General features: G+C 36.0%; 2 protein-coding genes across 3 annotated transcripts; both read right to left on the bottom strand.

Moving 5' to 3' along the window:
* Positions 1-2197: 2197 nt before the first annotated feature.
* Positions 2198-3254, bottom strand: LOC142641254 (uncharacterized). The gene has a single exon (XM_075815654.1). It carries the CDS (start codon positions 3134-3136, stop codon positions 2378-2380), a length of 759 nt encoding a protein of 252 aa, XP_075671769.1. The 5' UTR covers positions 3137-3254; the 3' UTR covers positions 2198-2377.
* Positions 3255-12859: 9605 nt separating this feature from the next.
* Positions 12860-19420, bottom strand: LOC142639215 (GRF1-interacting factor 3). Of its 2 annotated transcripts, none has more exons than XM_075813346.1 (5): positions 19165-19420; positions 18893-19052; positions 15316-15392; positions 13778-13862; positions 12860-13699 (listed from the first exon to the last, which is right to left on the bottom strand). In XM_075813346.1, the coding sequence occupies exons 2-5, from the start codon at positions 18968-18970 to the stop codon at positions 13277-13279; spliced, it is 663 nt and encodes a 220-aa protein (XP_075669461.1). In that variant the 5' UTR covers positions 18971-19052; positions 19165-19420; the 3' UTR covers positions 12860-13276. The 2 variants fall into 2 exon arrangements, with proteins under 2 accessions (XP_075669461.1, XP_075669462.1); XM_075813347.1 differs by having other exon boundaries at positions 18893-18970; positions 19165-19291.
* Positions 19421-22449: the final 3029 nt, after the last annotated feature.

Here is a 22449-nt window from a genome sequence, read left to right as displayed (position 1 = left end):
TGTCATTGGCTATGTGAAGCCGAGGTAAGTTAAGGGTTGGTTAACATCCACAGGCTATATTCTCGAAAATCCTATAGATAAGGGTAGATACGGTAAACGTGAAGGATAAGAAAATGGGCGGTGGAATATCTGAAATAAAGCTATTACCACCGTACCCGCATTGAATACTCTGCAACTGCTATTCTGGCCTCATTAATGGGGAAGTGAGACCTGAATATCAAAGTTTAACTTTGTTCCTATCTCCAAAGATTTCAGGGGAGGTGGATGAGACAAGTATCTAAACCAGTAATCTAATCCTGACGTGGAAGATGAAGAGGAAAGGAAGAATGGAGTACAAAAGAAAGAGATGACCTTCAGCAAAGGGAGAGGTGAAAAAGGGAGAGAAAAAACACTGTAGACCTCACTATCCATAATTGTAACCTATCCTGAGAAGAAGTAATATAAGTCATCCTCGACTTATGTCCGAGGAGAAGATTTCTTGCATATTCATATAAACAGTTCCTTATGTGTACTATTGTGATCAAAGCCCATCATTTTTGTTATCAAAACATCATTAAAACCTAGATTTCAAGTCCACTCTCTACAAATTTTATTGTAAAAAGGTATTTCAGGTCCATCCCCTTCTGATTGTGAGTTCGGGCTCGAATTGTGTCCTTACAGTAGCCATGTTAATTTGTTTAGTGAGATTTGTAGACTTAGACTACAATTAAGTTTGTCATCAAACTTCGGGCCCCTTAACAATACTTAGGCAATTTCAAACAAAAAGAAAAGGTCCAAATAAAATTTTATTGAACTAAAATTTTGAAAAAAATGTCATTTACAGTATTGATAATAAGGCTATCATACAACAACTTCAAAATAAGAAAATTAGTTGAAAAAAATTGTAAGAGTTTATGTAATCGCATTTTTTTTTTTTTGTGGTCAATATATGATAGTATCTTTTTATTAGATTTTGTATAATTTAAGTTCATAATGACTACTCTGAAATAAATTTCTAAAGCCACTACTAGGTACTAGAGCATTCACATTAGTCTCCTTAAATATTTAGCTAAATTAATTAAAAAAAACTCTACTTTTACTAGTTTAGCTATCTATTATTTTTATACACATACGTCAGCCTTAATACTTTATCAACATTGAGAATTAAGATAGTGAGGATAGAGGCTCACTACATGTAAAAACGAGACTATCTTCTTTAAAAACTTTAGTTAATTTAGTAAAACTGATGCACGCTTATTATAGTTGAGTTTAGATAAATTTTTGCTAAAATATTAAATCGGTAACATTGATATAAATGCTCTAACGACACTAACAAAGAGTCGGCAATCCTCATTATTGAAATGATATATTGTAGGCTTTGATGTTAGGTCCACATCTTAGAACAGTGTGTTAGGTCTACATCTTAGAACTGTTTCAAAAAAGTTCGTTAACATTTAACATTTAACAAGCAGTTGGCACATGCTAAGCGCTAGCAGAAGAAACATTAGAGATTGTATTATGGCATATAATAAGCCATATTCTCCCATAAATCTTATAATTTGTATTCATTAGGCGTGCTTTGTCTATTTGTGTAGATTGTGTATAAAATATCAGTTATTTATAACCTCAATCGCATTTATAAGGTCAGCATCTTATCTTAGCATGTAATGTTCAAAAGAAAACTTCAATATCTTGTCAGTTGTCACCTTGTTTATGTACTAGTATATTTGATTGAGGACTCTCCATCGATCTTCAACCACAAGTCTCAAAGATTTTGACTTTTAACAGGCTTACAGAAGTTCTGATTTTTCTTTGGTTTGAAAAACGACACCTCATAAAACTCTTTACTTTTCTTTTTATCCTTTTTGCTTTCCTCTTCTTTTTAGGTTCCGAGAATTTCCCTTAGATAAGAATTATCCCCTCAATTTTCAGGATATCCCCAAAAAAAATATTATAAAAGAAGAAACAAAAATATGTATAATAGTTATAGAGTAGCAGCTGAACAGAAAATTTTTAAATATTTTGGAAATATAGAAAATAATGATGTCATATCTCATATTTATGACAAACTCTACCATGAATTTAATGTAATTTTTTCTTTTATTTTGTCACCAAATTCATAACTCTACCTTCCACTTGAGTGAATTCTACATTTTTTTTTTCGCTCTTAATGATACTCTTTATTATCAGATCAAGACACCAATCAATTTTGGACGTATGTGAAAATTAAACCTCATACCTCTTATTCAAATATAAAAAACTTTACCAATTAAGTTAAGACCCCACGAGTCAATCCTACCCTTAGAATTCACTTTTTGCATAAATGGGGTAGTGTTTATTATTGTATATCCTTGTATTACAAATTAAAAAAATCACAAGCTAGCTAAGGTAATTAAGTTTAAGTTGAATCGATGATCCAATGTTGGCCATCGACTATAATCTTGAAGCCGTTAATTCGAGCAAACAGACGGACAGCCCTCCTAACACCTTTATCATCAGCTGCAGTAAAATAATCGTGCCCAAAAATAACTCCACCGGGTCTTAAAAGCCGGTACGCCCGATTAATATCGGACCAAGCCGCCATAAAATTATGACCCGCATCCACCTCGATCAAATCAGCGTACACGCCCCACTCGCAAAACTTATCGAGAGTCGACACGGTCGAAAACGGTACGGGCAAAACCGAATCCGTGGCGTTCACGGATACCAAGTTCTGCATGAACTGGTACATGAGCATAACGTCGCCGTTCACCATTTTAATATTCTTGAACTTGTTCCGAAACCCGGGCCAGCCCCGAAAATCGTCGACGCAGAGGATCTGAGTCTCGAGGCCGAGTCGGCGAGTCAACATGGCCATGTGAATCGCCGAAGCGCCTAGGAAAGTGCCGATTTCGATGATGGTTTTGGGCTTCACTCTCTCGATGAGGTGTTCGAAGACGGCGCCGTTTGAGCCCCACCCGCCGATTCTCTGGGGACGAAGGAGGGAGCTGACGTGGTCCGGCGGGAAGTCGACGAAAGGTGACTTGGCGTTGTAGATGCGGTTGAGGATTGTCTGTCGGACGAGGTCGGAGGGGACTGGGTTGGAAGAGCAGTGAGTGCTGCTGACTCGGAAGTCGTCGAGTTTGAGGTCTTTGGTTCTGTGTGCGGGCCGGACCATTCGGGTTCGGGTTGTCGGGAGTGACGTGGCGTTCCTGAGAGACGAGGCTGATAGGTGGCCCAAGGTGTACGTTAGCAAGAGGATGAGAAAGTAGATGATGGGTTTTGCGAGTTTTAAGACTACGGTGGAGTTTGGATAGGCGTTTCTGCGTCCGCGTTTTGTGTTTTGTGTTTTTTTTTTTTTTTTTTTCCTCCAGCCGCAAGTGTTGACCCAATTTTCTGTGAACAGTGCATTCGTGCACTGTTCACGGATCCACAAATTTTACTTTTAAGCAACTTTTTCATTAAAAATGAGTCCCGCGGTATTATTCACACATTTTAAAATTATTTTGCTACAGTGTTTTCAGTTTTCAGTTTTCAGTTTTCAGCAATAAGTTCTATCCAAACGGACCCTACGTGTAAGACTCTTCTTTGTCGATGCTGTGGGAATTGCTCTTCTTCTCTCTCTTTCATTTTTGACTTCGAGATTTGGCTTTAAAGGAACAGACAAAGTTTATGAGAGAAAGGGCTTCGTTTCTAAATTTCTGGGGTATTTACCATATAGAGGATCAAGTCATTTCTCCACTCAAAAGTGTGTGTGTGTTTTTAAGGGTGGTAACTTAAATAGCAAGATTTACAAACAGTAATTAAGTGTCGTTTCTTAAGTTCCTTTTAAAATTTTGCCATGTGAATTTTTTCTCGTGGGATAGAAGTGTATTTTTTAATTTAGTAGATACATGGCTGAATTTTAAAATAGCAACCTAAAGAACAGCACTTAAAGTACTGTACTTAAGTTTTGTCTTAATTTAAATACTTAATAGCTGTACAAGATAAGTATATTGATGTGATTAGCTGTGCTTTATCTTATACTTGTCTTATTTTAGAGCATTTGTATGAGTTTGTTCAAACTTTTTTTTTTTTTTTTTGTCTAGAATCTATTTTTTCTATTTTAAATATTTATTTTTTAAAACACCTTAAGATTATTTATTTTATAATATGTGTCTGTTTGGCATTAACTTTTAGTTTTTATGTACAATTTTTTAAAATCTCTTTTTTTTCCGACTTTTTTCTTCTTTTTTTTCAAATATTTTTAAGGTACAAATATGCTTTAGTGCACTCTTAACAAAAATTTCAGCAAAAAGTTAGATAATTATTTTTTTTTCTTTTTTCTTTTTCTTCACATATAACAATTATCATCCACTTTCTTCTTTAATTATTGAGATATGTAAAGAAAGAATAAAAAATATAAATGTAAAATGAATATTGTTGGTGTAAATTGAATTAAAAAAATATAGTATCACAAACTATTACACAACTTTTTTGTCAGAACTGTGATGTATAAGTGGTGACAAAAAAAAGTTTACCCATATTTAAGTGGAAAAAAAAAACCACTCATATAAGTCAAAGTAGCAACAAAAAGTTGTGGAATATTCGGGTAAATTTAGAGTATTCACATCTGTTTATACAAAAAAACTGTCTATTTTAGTATAAGAAGCTACTTTTTCTATTTACATGCTCATTTTTCAAAACACCACAGATCATATTATCTATTTTACATTACATTTCATTACAATATCAATTTTTTTTATAATTATTTCTCTTTCTTCACACATAATAATCACTATCAATTTTCTTCCTTCATTCTTGGGATACGTAAATAAAGAATAAAAAATTAAATGTAAAATGAATAGTATTAATGTAAATCTACACAATTTTTGTAGCAAACTTGTAAATTTACACAATCATACTTTGACTGATTTGGGTTATTTTTAGGCAAAGTTGTGTAAATTTTACATACTTTTCTATTATACGCCTACTTATGTGTGTGCTCTAACATGGTTACTATAGCAAACTAGTAAATTTATATAATTATACACTCACTGATGTGGATCATTTTTAGGAAAAAATGTGTAAATTTTACACATTTATCTATTATACAATCATTGATATGAGTGCTCTTATATTCTTTGATATAATAGAATTTTGATACGAAAATTTATTATAAGGTATATGTTGGGGCTTGGGCCCAAGTGACCAAGAACGGCCCATGTAACCAAGGCCCAAGATTGGCCTGTTTAACCAAGATTGTTCCAGGTAACTGAAACTGGTCCAACACTGTAGGGATAGGCCTAGCCCAATAACAAATGTGCAAGGGTGTAAGGTTGGCGCTCGGGAATTACTACAGTGTTTGGGTCAGGTTAAGCCCAATACCAACTAACAAGCCAAGGGGAGGCCGATGAGGGGACGGTCACACTCAGAGAGTAGGTTTGAACTGGGTTTAGGACCATAGAGGCGAGGGGGTTGGGCTATCAAGGCAGCATTTAAGGAATTGTCTAGTAGGATTGCAAGGATACCCACCAACAAATGATTTGGGAGCCCAAATTCACCAAACCTATGGGTGTACCAGGGGGTCAGGGCACCATAATATAAATAGGGTTATTTAGATTGAAGTGTTATAGAATTTAATTTTTTCATGAATTTTTTCCCTTAGTACATCAGTACATGACAATTGACTTGGTCACCCCTTCAATTTTTAAATTTTAACAAAGTATATTCATGTGGAAAATGATCATTTGGCCAAATAATATTCTACCTAGTTCGAAATTACTTAAACTTATTAGGGATTTTTTTTTCTTCTGTTGATTGGGATTATTAAGTCTAATGTATTCTTATATACACCTTATTTTGGGTTAATTTAAAAAATAATAATAATAAACAATACATATTGGGTATTTTGTCTCACACTATTCAGAACAGTAATGACGTACCATTTGGGAAGTTTAATTTTTTTCCCTATCTACGTCTCTTTATTTTTATTATATATATTTAACATGGTATTTGTGGGAGCAAATGATCTGAGAACACTCTAAGGCCCATAGGCCCCAATCGAGAATGACTAAAGGCCCATAAATATGTTAACCCAAGTCTGACACGTAGGCTAAGACCGAGGAGGGAAGGCATCAAGACCACGCAGAACTTGGTTAAAACTTAAAATAATGGGTCCAAGGAAATAAGGCTAAATGGCCCGTCATCCGAGGAGCTTGAGGAGCAAATGCGCCTCGGAAGTGCCTTATTTGGCTCCCTGCACTAGAAAGTAAAGCATTATGGAAGACATCAGAGTCGTGCAAGTAACAGAAAGGGAAAATATCTGGGAAGGTGGCTATCACCTCCACATTTAATACTTTACACCAATTGAACTGGTCGCAATTATCAGGAAAAGAGACTTGAATAGTGACTCAACAGCTCACAAATCTCTCTACCACCTCCAAAAAGGTCCTGATGGGACAAGCATTCAAATTATCCCCCCCTAAGACGTACAGATGGAGGGCTGAGATGCAATTGGAGAGGGCTATATAAAGAAAGGAACTCCACTAAAAAAAGGGATGAACATTCTACCAAAAGAGAGAGAGAGAGAACTAAAATTTATTGTAAAAAGATCAACATTGACTTTTAATGAACAACCTATCCTCGGACCTGCTCGAGGAAGAATTTACATTGAATTTGTGTCTCTTTTGTTCACGTTAGTCCTATTATCTTCAAGCCTGTAATTACGTAGCGTTGTAGTTGCCCCAGAGAGCCCATTCTCTTACAAATCTAAGGTATTGAGCTAATTATTCTGGGTCCCACTTGTCGACACCCGACCTCAAGACAGATAATCGGCTTTGGCCTTTGTTTGATTACCTGTCGTGGCAACGCTCCTGAGTGCGCGGGCCCCTTGAAGGCCCTTCTCGAATGATCGGCGTGGTTCGCATGGAGTTTCAGGTGCTCTCTTTCTCTCAGTGGAGGAGGGTAGGTGTCTACCTTTGGTGGTGTGGCAGGAATCTTGGCCAAATTTTAAGGGATTACTAAAGGTGAGTGAATTTGCCACCAATCATTGGGTTTTGGATGGCAAAAAATCTTGATTCTTGAGTCTGAAAATTTAGTTACATATGGGGAAGGTGTTAGGCACCCAACAACGTCTGTCCAATGACAGTCCATTGTTTTTATAAAACCTTAATTTTTTTGGAGATTGACAGTAAAAACATGATTTTGGCATTGGCTTTCAGGGCTTTGCATACTTGGGGGGCTTTGAGGTTTGGCTTTTGAATGGGTGTGGTCTAAATCTATGCTTTCCTAAGGCATTCGGGCAAAGTGTACCAAATTTCCACAACGAAAATCTAGCGATGTGTCACCTTACTTTCTCGACGGAAATTAGGCATCGCTTTACCTTAGGTGACATGGACTGTGACAATCACACTAGAAGGGGTAAAGTAGGTATATATATATATACATACATTATGCACAATGTTAGCACACAGAGCAGGAAAGTAAATGCCTACATCCCTAGAGCATGGCCCAAAATATAGGTGCAAGAAAGTAAATAAGGGTCACCATACTCTAAAGATGAGGACGAATGGTACATGGCATGATATACCTAATACAAATCATTTAAGAGAGAAATGAGGGAGGAAGGAAGGGGGTTTAAAATAGTACATAACCAAATGGAAGAAGCTAGACCCCTAAACCTACTCAACATAGCCGCTCGGCTCATATTTACATGCTCGCATCTGCGCCCTTTTTGCTTGCACTTGGGAACCGTGCCCTAGCTCCATGTGTCCTCGTTGCATGTGTGTGCATGCAAAGGCAAAGACAAGAAACCAATAGACAAGCAATGGAAGGAACAAATGTATAGATAATGCGTAATGGGAATAAAGCAAACAAGCATACAAGCGAAGCAAGCATAGCATGTGATAGAAGACATGACAAGCAACAAGATAAGCAAACGAACTAAAAGGCAAAGCAAGTAAGGACACGAGCAAACAAGCAAACAAGAAAGAAGGCAAACAAGCAAGAAAACAAACAAAAGGTGGTGTTCGCAAGAGACAAATGTAGGTTTGGATCGAATGCCATAACTTCATTGTGTTGAAGCATCGGCGACACACTAGCAAGCAAGACTCATGCATGGACGTGTAAGCAAGCGTGTAAAGATGCATAGAAAGCCAACGGGTGGCATAAACAAGCATGGTAAGCATAGCAACCCAGCATCTAGTGATGCTCCCTAAATGGTTACATCCAACCAAGGCATTATGGGCGTTGGATGTAACCATACAACCACAAACCCACTAAAGGCGTCAAGCGTGGCAAAACCTAGAACTAGAGAGGCTAGCACAAGCATAAAACATAGAAGCAAGCAAGCATAGACATACAAATAGGATGATCCAAACCCTTTAATATGGACTTTGGTGTATGGACAATGACAAAGACCATAAGGTCTAGATTGGGTCCTAACCATTAAGCCAAAATGCAAGAAAATGCAATAAAATGAACAAAATGGCTACAATAGCACATGGCATGACAACCAAGGCCTAGGTCTAGGCACACAAACATGGCATGGAGCGCACAAGCACATGGAAGATAGCATCAAGCAAGTAGAGAACATATATTTAAGCATGTAGGCATGTGAAAGTATAGATCTAGGCATATAGGCATAGAAACATGCATGTAAACATGTAGATCTAGCACAAAATCATGGAAGAACATGAATCCAAGTATATAAGCATGTGAAGACAAGGATCTAACCATATAGCATGGAAATGTACACATAAACATATAGATCCAAACAAGGCATAGCCAACAAAATCATACAAGCATGTGAGCATGTAACCCTAACATCAACATAGAACGAAAAGGGCAACAAAACATGGGAAAACATGGCATAAGTATAAAACATGTAGATCAAGACAAATAACATATAAACAAGCATGGAAGAACATGGATCTAAATTAAGAACATGCTAGGAGCAAGATAAAGCAAGAAACATGCCAAGCAAAGCAATAAATATTGAGGCAAAAAGAGCAAGATGAATGCTAGAAAAAGATTTAGAAAGTTATGGGTGTGGATAGTAGCTAAAAAGCTACATCCACACCCTTAAACCCCAAATCCAAGATGTAGAACCAAAGAAAGGAAGATTAGGTGCAAGAACACTACCTTGTATTTTTGGTGAATAAGGAAGAATCAAGAGGCTTTGATATGTTTTTTTTTTTGTATTTGGACGAGAGAAAAAAATGTGCAGACAGTGTCCACGTAGAGAGCAAAACTCAGAAAATCTCTTTCTTTTTTTCTTCTAAGGGATGCCTGGGGCTATTTATAGCCCCAAGCGCGCTTTCAAGGTGGCGGCCCTTCAAGGGCCACCAACTTGAAAGCTCCTCTGATCGGGTTCATCTTGACACCCTTGGAAAGATCTTAACTTCTTGATTCTAAAAAGGTATGAAACTTGAAAATCCAACGGTCAGATCAAAAGTTATGGCTCTAGGAAGTTAGTGGTGCATCGATCGATGCGTTATCTCGATTTTCATGATATCTCGGCCTTTCTAGCTTTGATTTTAACCTGTGAATAGTTGTTGGAATAAGAATTTGATTATCTTCGCAATGACGTTGGTTTCAACCCATTCTGACTGCCGGATCGAAATTAGGGTTTTCGGGCCCATTAGGGGTGTTTTGGTCATTTGGCTAGAAAAGGCACTTTGGGTGCTCCAGCATCTAAAGGGGTTGCGCCACATCATTCTGGATGTTCTCGCAGCCCCATGGAGAGAAAATAATATTTTTTGGATTTTTTGGGGTCTAGCACATAAATTGATGGGGGATAAAATACAGTATCAAAACCATTGTTCTAAGTGGGCTTAGGCCATAAATTCAGTCCTTACAGTATCAAATTCCAGTTCTCTATTTTTCAACATTTGTAGTTGCTTACATTGTCAAAATAAAAATCCACACTTTTGATATAGATCCATAGGGATTCCATCTATACCGACTCCTTTGATTTACATCTGGATATTTTAAAATCGTTGTCATGATGTCTCACACATCATTAAAAATTGTCTCAGTCTCAATCATGTGCTTCCTTGTATATGTGTCTCACAATGCTCAAAGCACTTACACACCAATTTCATCCTAGTGATGTGCGCCACGCCCCACATGGTACACATATTGGGGTTGCATCTACTTATCCATGTTTTTTACATGCATCACGCGCTTCATAGACTTTTTTCTCTTCAATGATACTTTTTCAGATGTTTTTTAATAGTGAGTCTCAATTCATTCAATGGGTATCAAAGCTCTTTTTTACATTAAAAACTTTACTTTCACCACTGCACATTCTTAGTGTGATGGTCACTCTACAAGTATAAGTGTTTGTACTTATACTTGTGGAGTTTGGGGAGCAAGGGACAGGATTTTAAGTCTCTAAGAGGGAATTTTACACACATATACACTTTGATAGGCCAAAATTGTATTGACCCCTTATGATGAATTAATTGATTAATTATCCAAATTTATTAATTAATCGATTTAACATGCAATATATGTGGCAGCACAAATAAATCACCAACTAAAATATAATGCAACGGCAAATAAAAGTTGACACGGTGATTTGTTTACGAATGGAGAAAACCTCCAAGGCAAAAACTCCACTGAGCGATTTTAAGATCACCATTCTCAAGAATCCACTATTATCAAAATAAGCAATTACAAGTATAGGAATCTCGGTACCTTATACCAACCTACAGTTGAATCCTTACTCCAATATACAATTAGACTTGTTCAATAGTAACAATCTCTCCTTATATTGCACGGCTTCGAATACGTGACTAACCAAAAGATGCGTGGATTCTAGTACGCGACTTGATCACCAACTTGAGAAGGATGTTGGCTGCAAAGTTATTCTGTTCATCACACGATGAAGATCATTAAGTTGCTTGGTCACAAAACTCTATGGTGTATAAATACAGTAGCTTCTTCAAGAGAAAGAAGAACTAGGACAAACTAGGTTTCCAGTCACACTTTTTTTCACACTTGTGCAATTATACTCTTGTGCAACCTATGACGGCCTTTAAAATAATCCTTATATATGTTTAGGGTTGTGAGAAAAGAAAACCCAAACATACATTCACGGGTTGGATGAAAATCAGCTCTAAAAAACTGAACTTCATAAATCTCGACAGATACCTTATCTATCGAACAGCTGTCAAGCCTCGGGCTGAAACAGCTCTTTTAAATCTCAAGAGATACTAGCTGTCGAGTTTTAAAATTCTGCACTTCAATACTTGAATTTTGGACAGATTTGCATAGTTTCAATACTTGGACTTGAACCTTTGTTTTTTGAAGTATTAAACGCATCTTAGATTTACTCAATTACAAGTAAAGTGCGTTTTGTCAAAAGATTAACCAATTACATAAAATGTTGACATATGTTTCTAACATGTATCACATATGCCCTAACACACTTAGATTAAGTTAAAATAAAATTTCTATCTTGTATAAAAAAAAAAAATTTTAAAAAAAAAAAAAACTTTACTTCCAAACTTAGGTACCTCCCCTTTTAAGTTTGAGGGGGGTTAGGAGTAATAGGATATTATTGTAAATGTGTAAGCGATAAAATATATTAAAATGTTGCCATAAATGTATAAATTATGATTTTGTAGAATTCAATGTGCTATTAATGTGATCTTAGAGTTACAAACTAGCTTAATGAAGATGTAGCCATGGGAGGCTCTTTGATTTCTCTCTTTTTTATTTTTTACAACCTTTTGCTTTAAATATATATATATAAAAATTTAAAGACTCGTAATTCGGCTTTTTTAGACAGCCTTTTCGGTGGCCCAGGGACTCATTGTCTCAAAAATCCTGTGTGGGTTTTTGGGGAAGAAGAGGAAATGGGCTAGATCCTCAATAGCCTATTTATTTTTATAAAAAACCATGATTTGATTATTAATTTCTACTTTCATGTTAGGCATAACAACACTGATTTGAAGAGACATCAATCCTCCTTATTATCGACATGATATATTACAGGGTTTGGTGTTAGGTCTGCATCTTATAACTGATTCAAAAAAGTTCGTTAACATTTAACAAGCAAAGTTAGTAGTTGAAACACACCAAGTGCTAGCTGAAGCAATATTGGAGGTTGTATTAAGGCAGATAATAAGTCATATTCTCTCATAAAACTCATAATTTGTATTCGTTAGGCGTGCTTGTCCAGTTCTGTCGTTTGTATATAAAATACCAATTACTCATAACCTCAATCGGGTATATAAGTTCAACATCTCATCGTAAGCCAATGTTCAAAAGAAAACCTCAATATCTTGTTCCCCTTTGATTTGATTTATTTATGTACTATATTTGATTGTGGACTTCATCTTCAATCACAGGCCTCAATGGTTTTAACAAGACTTACAGAAGTTCTGATTCTTCTTTCGTTTGGAAAATGACACCTCAAAAATCCTAACCTTTCTCTTTTGCCTTTTGCTTTCCTCTTCTTTTTAGGTTCTGAGAATTGCCTTTGGATAGGATTCTCTCACTTTTCTTTTTCCACTACCCCCCACCCCCTTAAAAAATAATCCTCATAATGTATCCTTTTTAGTTTTTAACAATCATTTTCTTGCATTATTTACTACATAACAAGCATAAATAAAACCGGCCAAAAAGAAAGCGTCACTCCTATATGGCTGCAAAACTACCTAATCTCAAATATGTTCTGCAAATGCTTAAATAACAGAAAGGCTAGCAGAATATGATCTGGAATCAAAATAAGTTATAATCTTATCAAATCCAGATTTAAAGTCGCCCATTTTATCACTGGCCTATTGCAAATAAACTTTCCCTCATTTGCCTCTGTTGTAGATTCCCAGAGAAGCAATTCTTCCCGAACCACCAACTTAAAATTCACCCTGATTTCAAATAAAACCTAAGAGCAATAGCTTCAGTAGGATTGCAGCCTGAAACACTCTGAATGTAATTCGAACGAAGACAAATTAATGTTCAAAAGCAACAGAACATTAATGCAATCACAAGTCTGGAAGACCCTGCATGTATTTGTAAGTTATAACAAATTGACAGTTATGGAAGCAGGTGGCCACATGCTTCACTCACCTCTCTTCCTCTTCCGACTAAGATTGTCTTGACTATCCACACGTTCCATTTGGTGGCAGAATTCACTGCATGCCAAGACTCTTAAAATACAACTTCAACTACCTAACTCTCTTAAATACTACAACAGGTAAAACTTTTAGTACATCCCTCAATCTATCAAAGACAACAGAACGTACCACTTCTACTCTAACAGACACCTACTATCAACAGTCACATGTATTCATGCGGAATGGGACGAATGGCACATAGGAACATGTTACTTTGCTTCCTCTGACCCCTTCAAGTAAGAAGATTCTCCATCGCCACTTCCATGCCCAGCAGCTGAGCTTCCCTGGCCGTCAGCACCAGCTGTCCCAACCTCAGAGCCATCTTGTTTGCTTCCTCCACGTATGTCATTTGGGCCTGCAATAGAAGGTGGACCACTGCTGCCACCTCCAAGAATGTTTTCAGTATGAATGGGATGCAAACCATTGTTAGCCCCTCCAGCTCTCATTGCCATTTGCCCTTGAATAGCCTGTTGCTGCTGATGTAACTGCTGCTGTGGATCCTGTATCTGATGTGGATTATTAAACTGTAATGGCATCTTCGGAGGAAAAATACCTTGTTGCTGAGCCATTGCTGCTGCCTGAGGGTGTTGCATAAAATACCCTCCTTGTTGCAGCGCCGGATGTGGGGTCATCTGCAAGTGTTTGATATACATGAGCAAGATGTATGCAATATGATAAATCAGTAAAAGAAGAGTAATCCCAACAGTCACCTGGGGAGGCATTGTTGGAGCTTGCGGTTGGGCATCAGCAATTGCAGCTAAGTACATCAAATTTTTTTGAAGCTGAGCTTGGTACCTAAGCCAATGAAATTTAATACATATATCACATGAATATTGCACCCCCACACATTCAGGATGTAGAAAAAAAAATTGCTACATCCTGACTATATTTTGTCAAAACTGGGAATAAAGGTCATGCTGAAGACCTCTTCTTTGGCTTCTAATGTTCAGATCCTTAGTCTCAATCCAGAAAGAAACACACTTACCATTTTAGGGGGGTCTTGAAGGGGCATGGAAACACACAAGAACTCTTGAATGAAAATTGAAACGGGATACAATTCCAGTTCATTCTATTTTTGATAATAAGCTAAAAAGTATTGCATGATTACAAGCAATCTAAAATCATACTAGATAAAAGTGTAAAAAGCATTACATCTACAAGCACTCATAAATAAACTTAACCCCTGAGAAGCTTTGGTTGAGATAACACATGAGCAAATGGTGAACTTGTATACTTTTGGAGACTAAGACAATGGATCTAGATCAGTGGTGGTTGCTTCCACTTGCCCTTTCATGAAAAGACCTCTCTACTCCACCACCAAATGAACCCAAAACTACTTTTATTTCATAAATCAAATCCCAATTTCAAGTGAACAACCAATAATTTTCAATAGATTTTATGATGAGCAAAGAAAAATAATAAGGTCCAAAAACACCAAACCTTTTTAGGCTGCCTTGACCAGTTTAAGCGAGTAGTGACAGTGGTGCTGAAAGTACTTTCCAATTGGTAAAGGTTTGGGGTTGTGAACTTGTGGACTGAACTTGATGAGGTGGAAGATTGGCAGGTTAATTTGCATTTGGTGGAGTAGTGGAGGTTATGCTGTAGCGTTGGATCTGCAAGTGGTGACTAAGTTGAAACCAGTGTTTATGACTTGGCTGAAAGGAAAAAGTGATGACCACCAAGGGCTCAAGTCCAGTACATATTATCTTTCTTCTCAGGACATCATTAATGTGATAACTGTACTATAAACCAGGAAATGCAATTACAAAGTGAAAAGACCAATGCCAATGCAACTAACCCATATGCAGAAGTGATAATATGATGGCATCATTTACTTTTTGCACTTTTCAAGGAAATAGTTCCTCAAATGTGGCGTGCTTAGTGCACCACCAGTATGAACAGTATAGCAATCCCTATTACATCAAATCCTAAGTTTGCTATGTGAAGCAGATTCTACTTCTGGTCCCATTGACTGCAGATGAGTATGACTGATCCAATAATTAATGAAATCCTTGATGGTAAGTATCTCAGCTTAAGTTTCAATAAATCGATTGAACATTCCTCGAGCATAGCAGCAAATAAGTAAGAGTAACCATTTCAGAAATCAGGAATCCCAGATACTGATATTTTGTCCAATAAATTAATATTTTTCACAATCCAAAACTGGCATTTAATCTGAAAAATACAAGGAATCAAAACACCCTAGCGTTCCAAAACACACACACAAAGGTAGAGAGATGTCACTTACTGGGCACATTCAGCAAGTTTTCCAAGGTTTTGATTGTCCAATATCGCTAAAATCAATTTTTTGTTCTCATCAAGATACTGCACAAATCATAAAAGAGATGCATTAGATAATTTGTTTTTTAAAAGCAATGGTATTTTATTAAGACAATAGATTACTCCATGCTCATGATGATGAGCACACTGTAACCTAAAAGAAATACAAAATAATTATGCATAATAATTTACATGATTCTGTGAAATCTAGAAGGGAGCTGTTATTTGTAAGACCCCACACATGATACGAATCAAACAGAGTATGAATTAGCAATATTTCTAACAAAGCCTTTGATCTTTCTGTATCTTAAAAAATGTGACTATTTCATTCCTTACACAATAGCCACATCAAACATAGTGGGACAAACTTTCAAATATCCGATGATTGCTTCCCGAACCAACACCACACAGAACAAGAGATCAACTACCCTTTTTGGTAACATCAACAAATGATTCACTGTATCCTCACTACAAAGGGACATGCAACACCAAATCACCAACCAACTAAAGAAAAACCTCGCTTCATGAGATTATCGAAAGTAAGAATCTACCCTCAACCTAATGTCCAAACAAAGAATGAGACCCTCTTAGAAGCCTTACACCAAACACTCTTCCAAGGGAAAGAATTAATCGTTTCACCTCAGATAGCCTCATAATAAGTGCAAACATAAAAGCCACCACTCCCTTTCAATCTCCATCTCATCTTATCACACCCCTTCCTCCTAGGGATATTTGAGTATAGAAGATCTAGTAAAGAATTAACTGACTCCAATCCTCAATCATGAAAACCTCTATGAAATTTCAGTCTAGATCTTCCATTCCCCATTTAAGTGGCTATCCATGACTGAATGGACTGATGCATTCTGATCAACTAAGCAAGCATACAAATCAAGGTACACTTCTAGAGAATGATTCCCACACCATATATCACGCCAAAACCTTACTCATGTGGCTTACCTGAGACAAAATACCTAAATTGAAGAAAATTGTTGCATCCCACCCTAATACTCTTCCAAAGGCTACACTCATGAGTCCCTCTAATGGCTTTTGAGGTATAACCACCCCATTCCTCCCCATGCTTTATAGTGATCACCTGTCTCCATAAATACATGACCACATTCCCAAACCGCCATAACTATTTCCCCAATGAGGCTTAATTAAAACTTCCCATCTTCCAAATCCTGAAACCACCTATATTAATGGGAGAACATGCAATGTGTCATGCCACCGAAGAGAACTTAAACTCCTTATCCAGGGCACCCTACAAAAAGTTTCTCTGTAATCTCTCCACATTATTTGTCACACTGTTAGGAATAGTAAATAAAGAGAGAGAGAAAGTTGGAAAACTTGAAAGCGCGCTTTTTAACAACATTAGCCTCCCTCCCTTTTACATAGCTACTCCCAACCAAACAGTCAATATATAACCATAATAGGATATCCCCTGATGATGCCTTTTAAACATAGCCATCCTATTGTCAATGACTTACTAAATGACACCCCCATTAAGTTTTTTTTCACTACCTGTTGCCTTTGTCAATGAGCCACTGGACATAACTGGCAACTTGAAGGGTGTAGGGCACAACACATGACATAAGATGTCTCAACTGACAACAAGGGAGAGAAAACGCAGACTTTTTGCCAGATCTAGTGACCACAATCATAAATATGGTGGCAAGTCATTGTTTTTCCTCCCTTGCTGTTAGCTACAATACAATGTGCACTGCCAAAGAAACAGAGATCTAGGGTGGCGATTGTGATGGCGGAAGTCATACTAACCTTGCAATGCATGGTCAAGTCAGATGTGATGAGGGGGGTCTTGAGTGGATTATTTGGTTACATGTGAATAAACCTGATATCCAACTGCCTTTGATTTTTTTAATACCATCAAACCCATTGTCAATTGCCCACTTGAAAGAAACCGTTTGCAACCACTTGGGTTTACCTAGGTCAATCAAGTTTCTTGGATTGTTGAATTGTCCCAGTGCAAATATATGGGTACATTGCCAATCTTTTTCAATTTGTGATTGGGTGGAAATCATTTCGAGAAACTTCCATTTTCACCAACTAGGTTCCTAAAGAAGCATCTAACCTTTAGAATAATGTATCACAAATTCAATAAGAAAATCTTGGCTTAAATGTAAATTCCAATTATGATGGATGTGTGGTCAAATACCTTACTGCATTACTTTAGCAACTAAATTGAAAGATATCCAATCATATGCTTAGATCAGAACTAGAACCCTGAGGCCATGAGAACTCCCTCAATTGTTTTGGTAGATGATCATATATACTACCCAAGAACCATCTCAATGATACCCTTAAGAGCCTTCAAAAGATCTATCAATGTTGCCAATGCAGTCATCTAAGATTTATTAATATAAGTTTCATCTACCTTCAGCACTAATTGGAAATGTACACTATCTTTAAACCTCCATAGTAAATCTTCATCTATACCATCAAACTCAATTCTAATAATTTCTAACGAAATTCCTCTTTTCAAGAAAAATGGGAGATATTAAATTGGTTACCTCTCCCTCCATCTCCTCCCTTAATTCAATGGCCACACAATCATAAATCGTGTAGCCTGGAAGGGCACTCAGATTGTCCATGGCAACTTAGTAGGATCCTCAGGAGTCAGGACCTAGCTAAACTACTACAAATCTCAGACTAGCAGACTCTTTACAACAATGACCCATTCCAAAGATTCACCTAGCTGGCCATCAAAAGCATTTTAGGGGATGCTGAAATGTAATAGAATACTATCTAGGTTCAGAAAACGTCTCCCTAGAGTTAAAAGTGCAGTGTTCTCAGAATATATTAGATAAAAGAAAATGTTATCTCTTACAAGTTAGTTGAAAAATAGGCCACAACCAAACCCAAAGACCAGGGAGCATGTAATAAAGATTTGGTACATGCATCTCTAAATTTTCTTTATGACTCTCAAGAATCATCTTGTTTTCCACATCAACTAAGAATCAAAGACCATTAACAAGACTTAAATCTTAAGCTCTCAACTTATGTATTGCTCAGTGGGACTGGCTTTCATAACCATCTCATCAACGAATCCTCAAAACTAATTGTAAACTGCCAAATTCTTTCTCATGTGTTGTTCTTTTTAGGTTATGGATCAATTTGGCAAAAATGTAGTTGAAGAAAAATGAAGGCTTCAGAAATTAAATTCTCTAAAGATCATCCGAAACTCTATCTTAACAGTTTGATTCAAACAAGTGGCTCAACCATTGAAAGCAGTAAAATAAGCATGAGTCCATGACACAATCAATTATATCAAAGTCATTTAAAAAAAAAAAAATCTCTTTTTGAAATTTATTATATCTATGAACTTATTTACTTGCTAAATTTGGCTCAGCAATAAAAGCAAAACCCCATCTCCCCAACTCACAAAAACCCAACAAACAAATAAACCAATTATTCCAAATAAACCAGCAAAACCCATAAACCATTACTATCAAACACAAAAAAAAACCCCAGAGTCATAAATAAGTCCCTAAGCAAGTAAAAGAGGGAAAGTAAGTAAAAGACAGTACCTTTTGAATCTGCTCAGTGGTGATGTTTGTGGGTGGAAATGAAGGCATCATAGGGATCATCTGCTGTGGCTGCTGCATCTTTATTCTTATACAAATATATATACTTTCTTTTAAAGTCTAAACCTTGAAACCAGCACAGAACAGAACACAAACCCTAACCCTAGTTCCAACCAAACATGAAATCAAGAAAATCCCAAATCAATTAAGCCCAAAAATCAAAAAATCAGAGCTAGAGAGAGAGAGAGAGAGAGAGAGAGAGAGAGAGAGAGTACCTTATGAGTGATTGAATGCTTGCAGTGTTTTTGAACAGTGAAAGAGGATTTAGGGGAGATCTTCTGGATATGGACGAGGTTTCTGGAATTTAATAATTTTTATTTAAGACAAGACAGGACAGGAGTGATTATTATATTGTATTTTGGTTTTTCTTTTCTTTTATTTAATTCTTTGGTTTTGATTTATCAAACAAAGAACATATGCTACTAGTACGTGTACAAGTAACTGTACTAGATCTAGACCTAAGATTTGGTGTTTTGAGTAGTGGAAAGCGGAGACAAACTATTGTATCTTCTAGGTTGGTCGGTCAATGTCACTTGGTTCGGTTTGATGGGCTGGGCCTGGGCTTGACTGCTTCAGTTCCTAACTTGGTTAATACACTCAATTGTCTGGTTGGAAAATTATTACGTCATAGTACAATAAATGTGGACTTTTCTTCTCATATTAATGGTGAGATTCACCATAAATTTAATTAGTAAAATTTACTATTCATATGAGTGGAAAGAGTATGCATTTATGATATTCTGAGAGTACACAATTATTTCTCATACTGTTTATAGAAGCTTATTAAAGTTCAGGCACTTCAGGATAATATTACCTTTATTATTCATAAAATAAAGGCGAAAATGTATTTTTGGTCCCTACATTTTGGGCCAATTCCCATTTTGGTCCTTAAATTGATTTTGTTCCTATTGTCGTCCCTATTTTTAAAAAATCGTTTCTATTTTAGTCTCTGCCGTCATCCAAGTAACGAAACCCTATTACGTGGCACACAGAGTGATCTGATTGCTGACATGGCGTTGACGTGGCATTAAAATATTATTAAAAAAATTATTTTGCCATTTACGTTAGCATGATAAAAAAAATTCCAATTTAAACTGAAAAAATTCAAAAAAAAAAAGATTTTATGGCATTTGTCTCTCTTAGTCTCTATCTCTCTCGATCTAAGACGACTTGCTCTCATATTGGATTGGTTGAAAAAATCCCAAACCACGGTTGAGAAAAAAAAAGAGGGAAGAAGATCGGCCCAGAAGAATTAGATGAGGAGATCGACCTGAGAAAAAAGAAGAAGAAGAGGCAGAGGATGGTGGTAGTGGGTTTGGTTTGTGCTTGTTTGTTTGTGTTTGTATCGTTTTTTTACTTCTTTCTTTGTCAATCTCCGACTTCTTTTCTCTCTCTAAACCCGAATCCCTCTTCTTCTCTCTTTTTGATCAACGATAGTGGTAGTGGGTTTGGTTTGGTGACTTTGAGGGCGTGGGTTTGTTGACTGATCGGTGGACGTGGGTTTGTTGATGATTTTTCTAGGCGTGGGTTTGTTGATGATTTTTCTGGGTTCATGGGTTTGATTTTTCTGGTTTCGGGTTGTTGATGATTTTTCTGGGTTCATGGGTTTGATTATTTGCTAAAAAAATCAATAAAAAGAAAATGAAAACCAGTTCATGGGTTTAATTTTCTGGGCAAGTTTTCATCTTCTTTTCCGTAGAACATGAAGAACAGTTCTGGGTTCACCTGCACTGTTCTGGGTTTGCATTTGTTCTGGGTTTGTTCTTGTTCTAGGTTTGCTCTTGATTCTAGATTTTATTTCTTGTTTTTCTGGATTTGATGGAGATTTGATTTGGTTGTTGTATTTGGATGTGGGTTTGCTAGAGATTGGATTTGTTGCTGGATTTATTTCTTGAATTTGGGAAGAACATGAAAAACAGGTTTAATGAAAGTAAAAATAATAATATTAGATTTAAGGCCAAAAATAATAATAATAATAATATGAAAGAAAAAAAACTTAAAATGCTGATGTGGCTTTGAAAAATGCAAAATAAATTTTTTTAATAATATTTTAATGCCACGTCAGCGCCATGTCAGCAACCAGAGCACTCCGTCTGCCACATAATAGGGTTCCGTTACTTGGATGACGGTAGGGACTAAAATAGAAACAATTTTTTAAAAATAGAGACGACAATAGGAATGAAATCAATTTAGGAACCAAAATGGGAATTGACCCAAAATGTAGGGACCAAAAGTGCATTTTTGCCTAAAATAAAAAATTTTAAAAAAACACCTTTATTTGGAGAGAGAAAGTTAAAAAAGTAAAGAGTTAAAAGGGTAGATTAAAAGGTCTTCTAAAAAGAAAAAGAAAAAGAAAAATATATATATATATACACACACACTTTTATACAAGATAGAATTTTACTCTAGTCTAATCTAACACTCCGTTTGTTTCAATGGAAAATCTCGTGTAAAGATAGTTTTCCTTATTTTCCAATATTTGGTAGTATAAAAAAAGATGAGCAAAAGGAAAATTATCTTTGGTCAACATAAAAAATATGTCTTATTTTTAGAGATTGTTTTCCATTAATTTTTTTTGGAAAACAACTCTATCTCACAGCAAACTAAATAAGGGAAGTTAGAAGTTTATTTTTCAACTCATTTAAAGTTACTACCAAACATTGAAAAATGAGATAGTTTTATAGAAAATGTTTCTTGAAAAATGACCAATTTTCTAGAAAATATCATTATTGAAACAAACAGAGCGTAAGTGTAAATGTGTGTGAAACTCCCTCCTAGAGACTTGAACCCCGGCCCTTGCCCCCCACACCCCATAAGTTTTTATACTTGTGGAGTGACCACCGCACAAAAGGTGCGCGATGGTAAGAAAAAAAAATATATTGATCATAGGGCTAAGATGATAAGTTCTTTCAATTTCAGTCCTTTGATATGGTATTGCACAGCTTAATAGCTTGTTCTAAAGTTCAATATATTCTACATCTATTTTTTTCAGTTAATTTTTTTAAATAAAACAACAAAAATAAGTTATCCAAATAAATAGGATTCTAACTAAGAAAAAGAATACTTTTTTTTTTTTGAGATGAGAATGAGAAGACGGTAGAAATAACTAAGTTGCTCATAAATCATAAAGAGATCTTTGACCCAAAAAAAAAATATTTGACTTGATTTGGAAAAATATTTTATTTATATGCATTTGTTTAATCAATAATCTAAATTCAATCAATTCCAATTTTAAAGGTTGATTCATTAAAATAAGGGAGAGGTTTTATTGTGTTACAAATCAATTTAGAAAAAATTAGTAAGTTGTTATGTTTTTATCTCTATATAGACTAGCTTGTAACCCCAAGTATATGCATGAATGCACTTAAAGCCATACAATAAGATGCATAATATAATTTATATATATATAATTTAAATAATATTGATAACCAGGGGAAAAAAATATATATGAACAAGTGGAGCTTGTTCAAATAATAATTTAACTAAACTTAATCTTGTGA

This window comes from Castanea sativa, chromosome 6 (assembly GCF_040712315.1).
Source record: "Castanea sativa cultivar Marrone di Chiusa Pesio chromosome 6, ASM4071231v1".
Classification (NCBI taxonomy): domain Eukaryota; kingdom Viridiplantae; phylum Streptophyta; class Magnoliopsida; order Fagales; family Fagaceae; genus Castanea; species Castanea sativa.
This window is presented reverse-complemented; position numbering and strand designations above follow the sequence as displayed.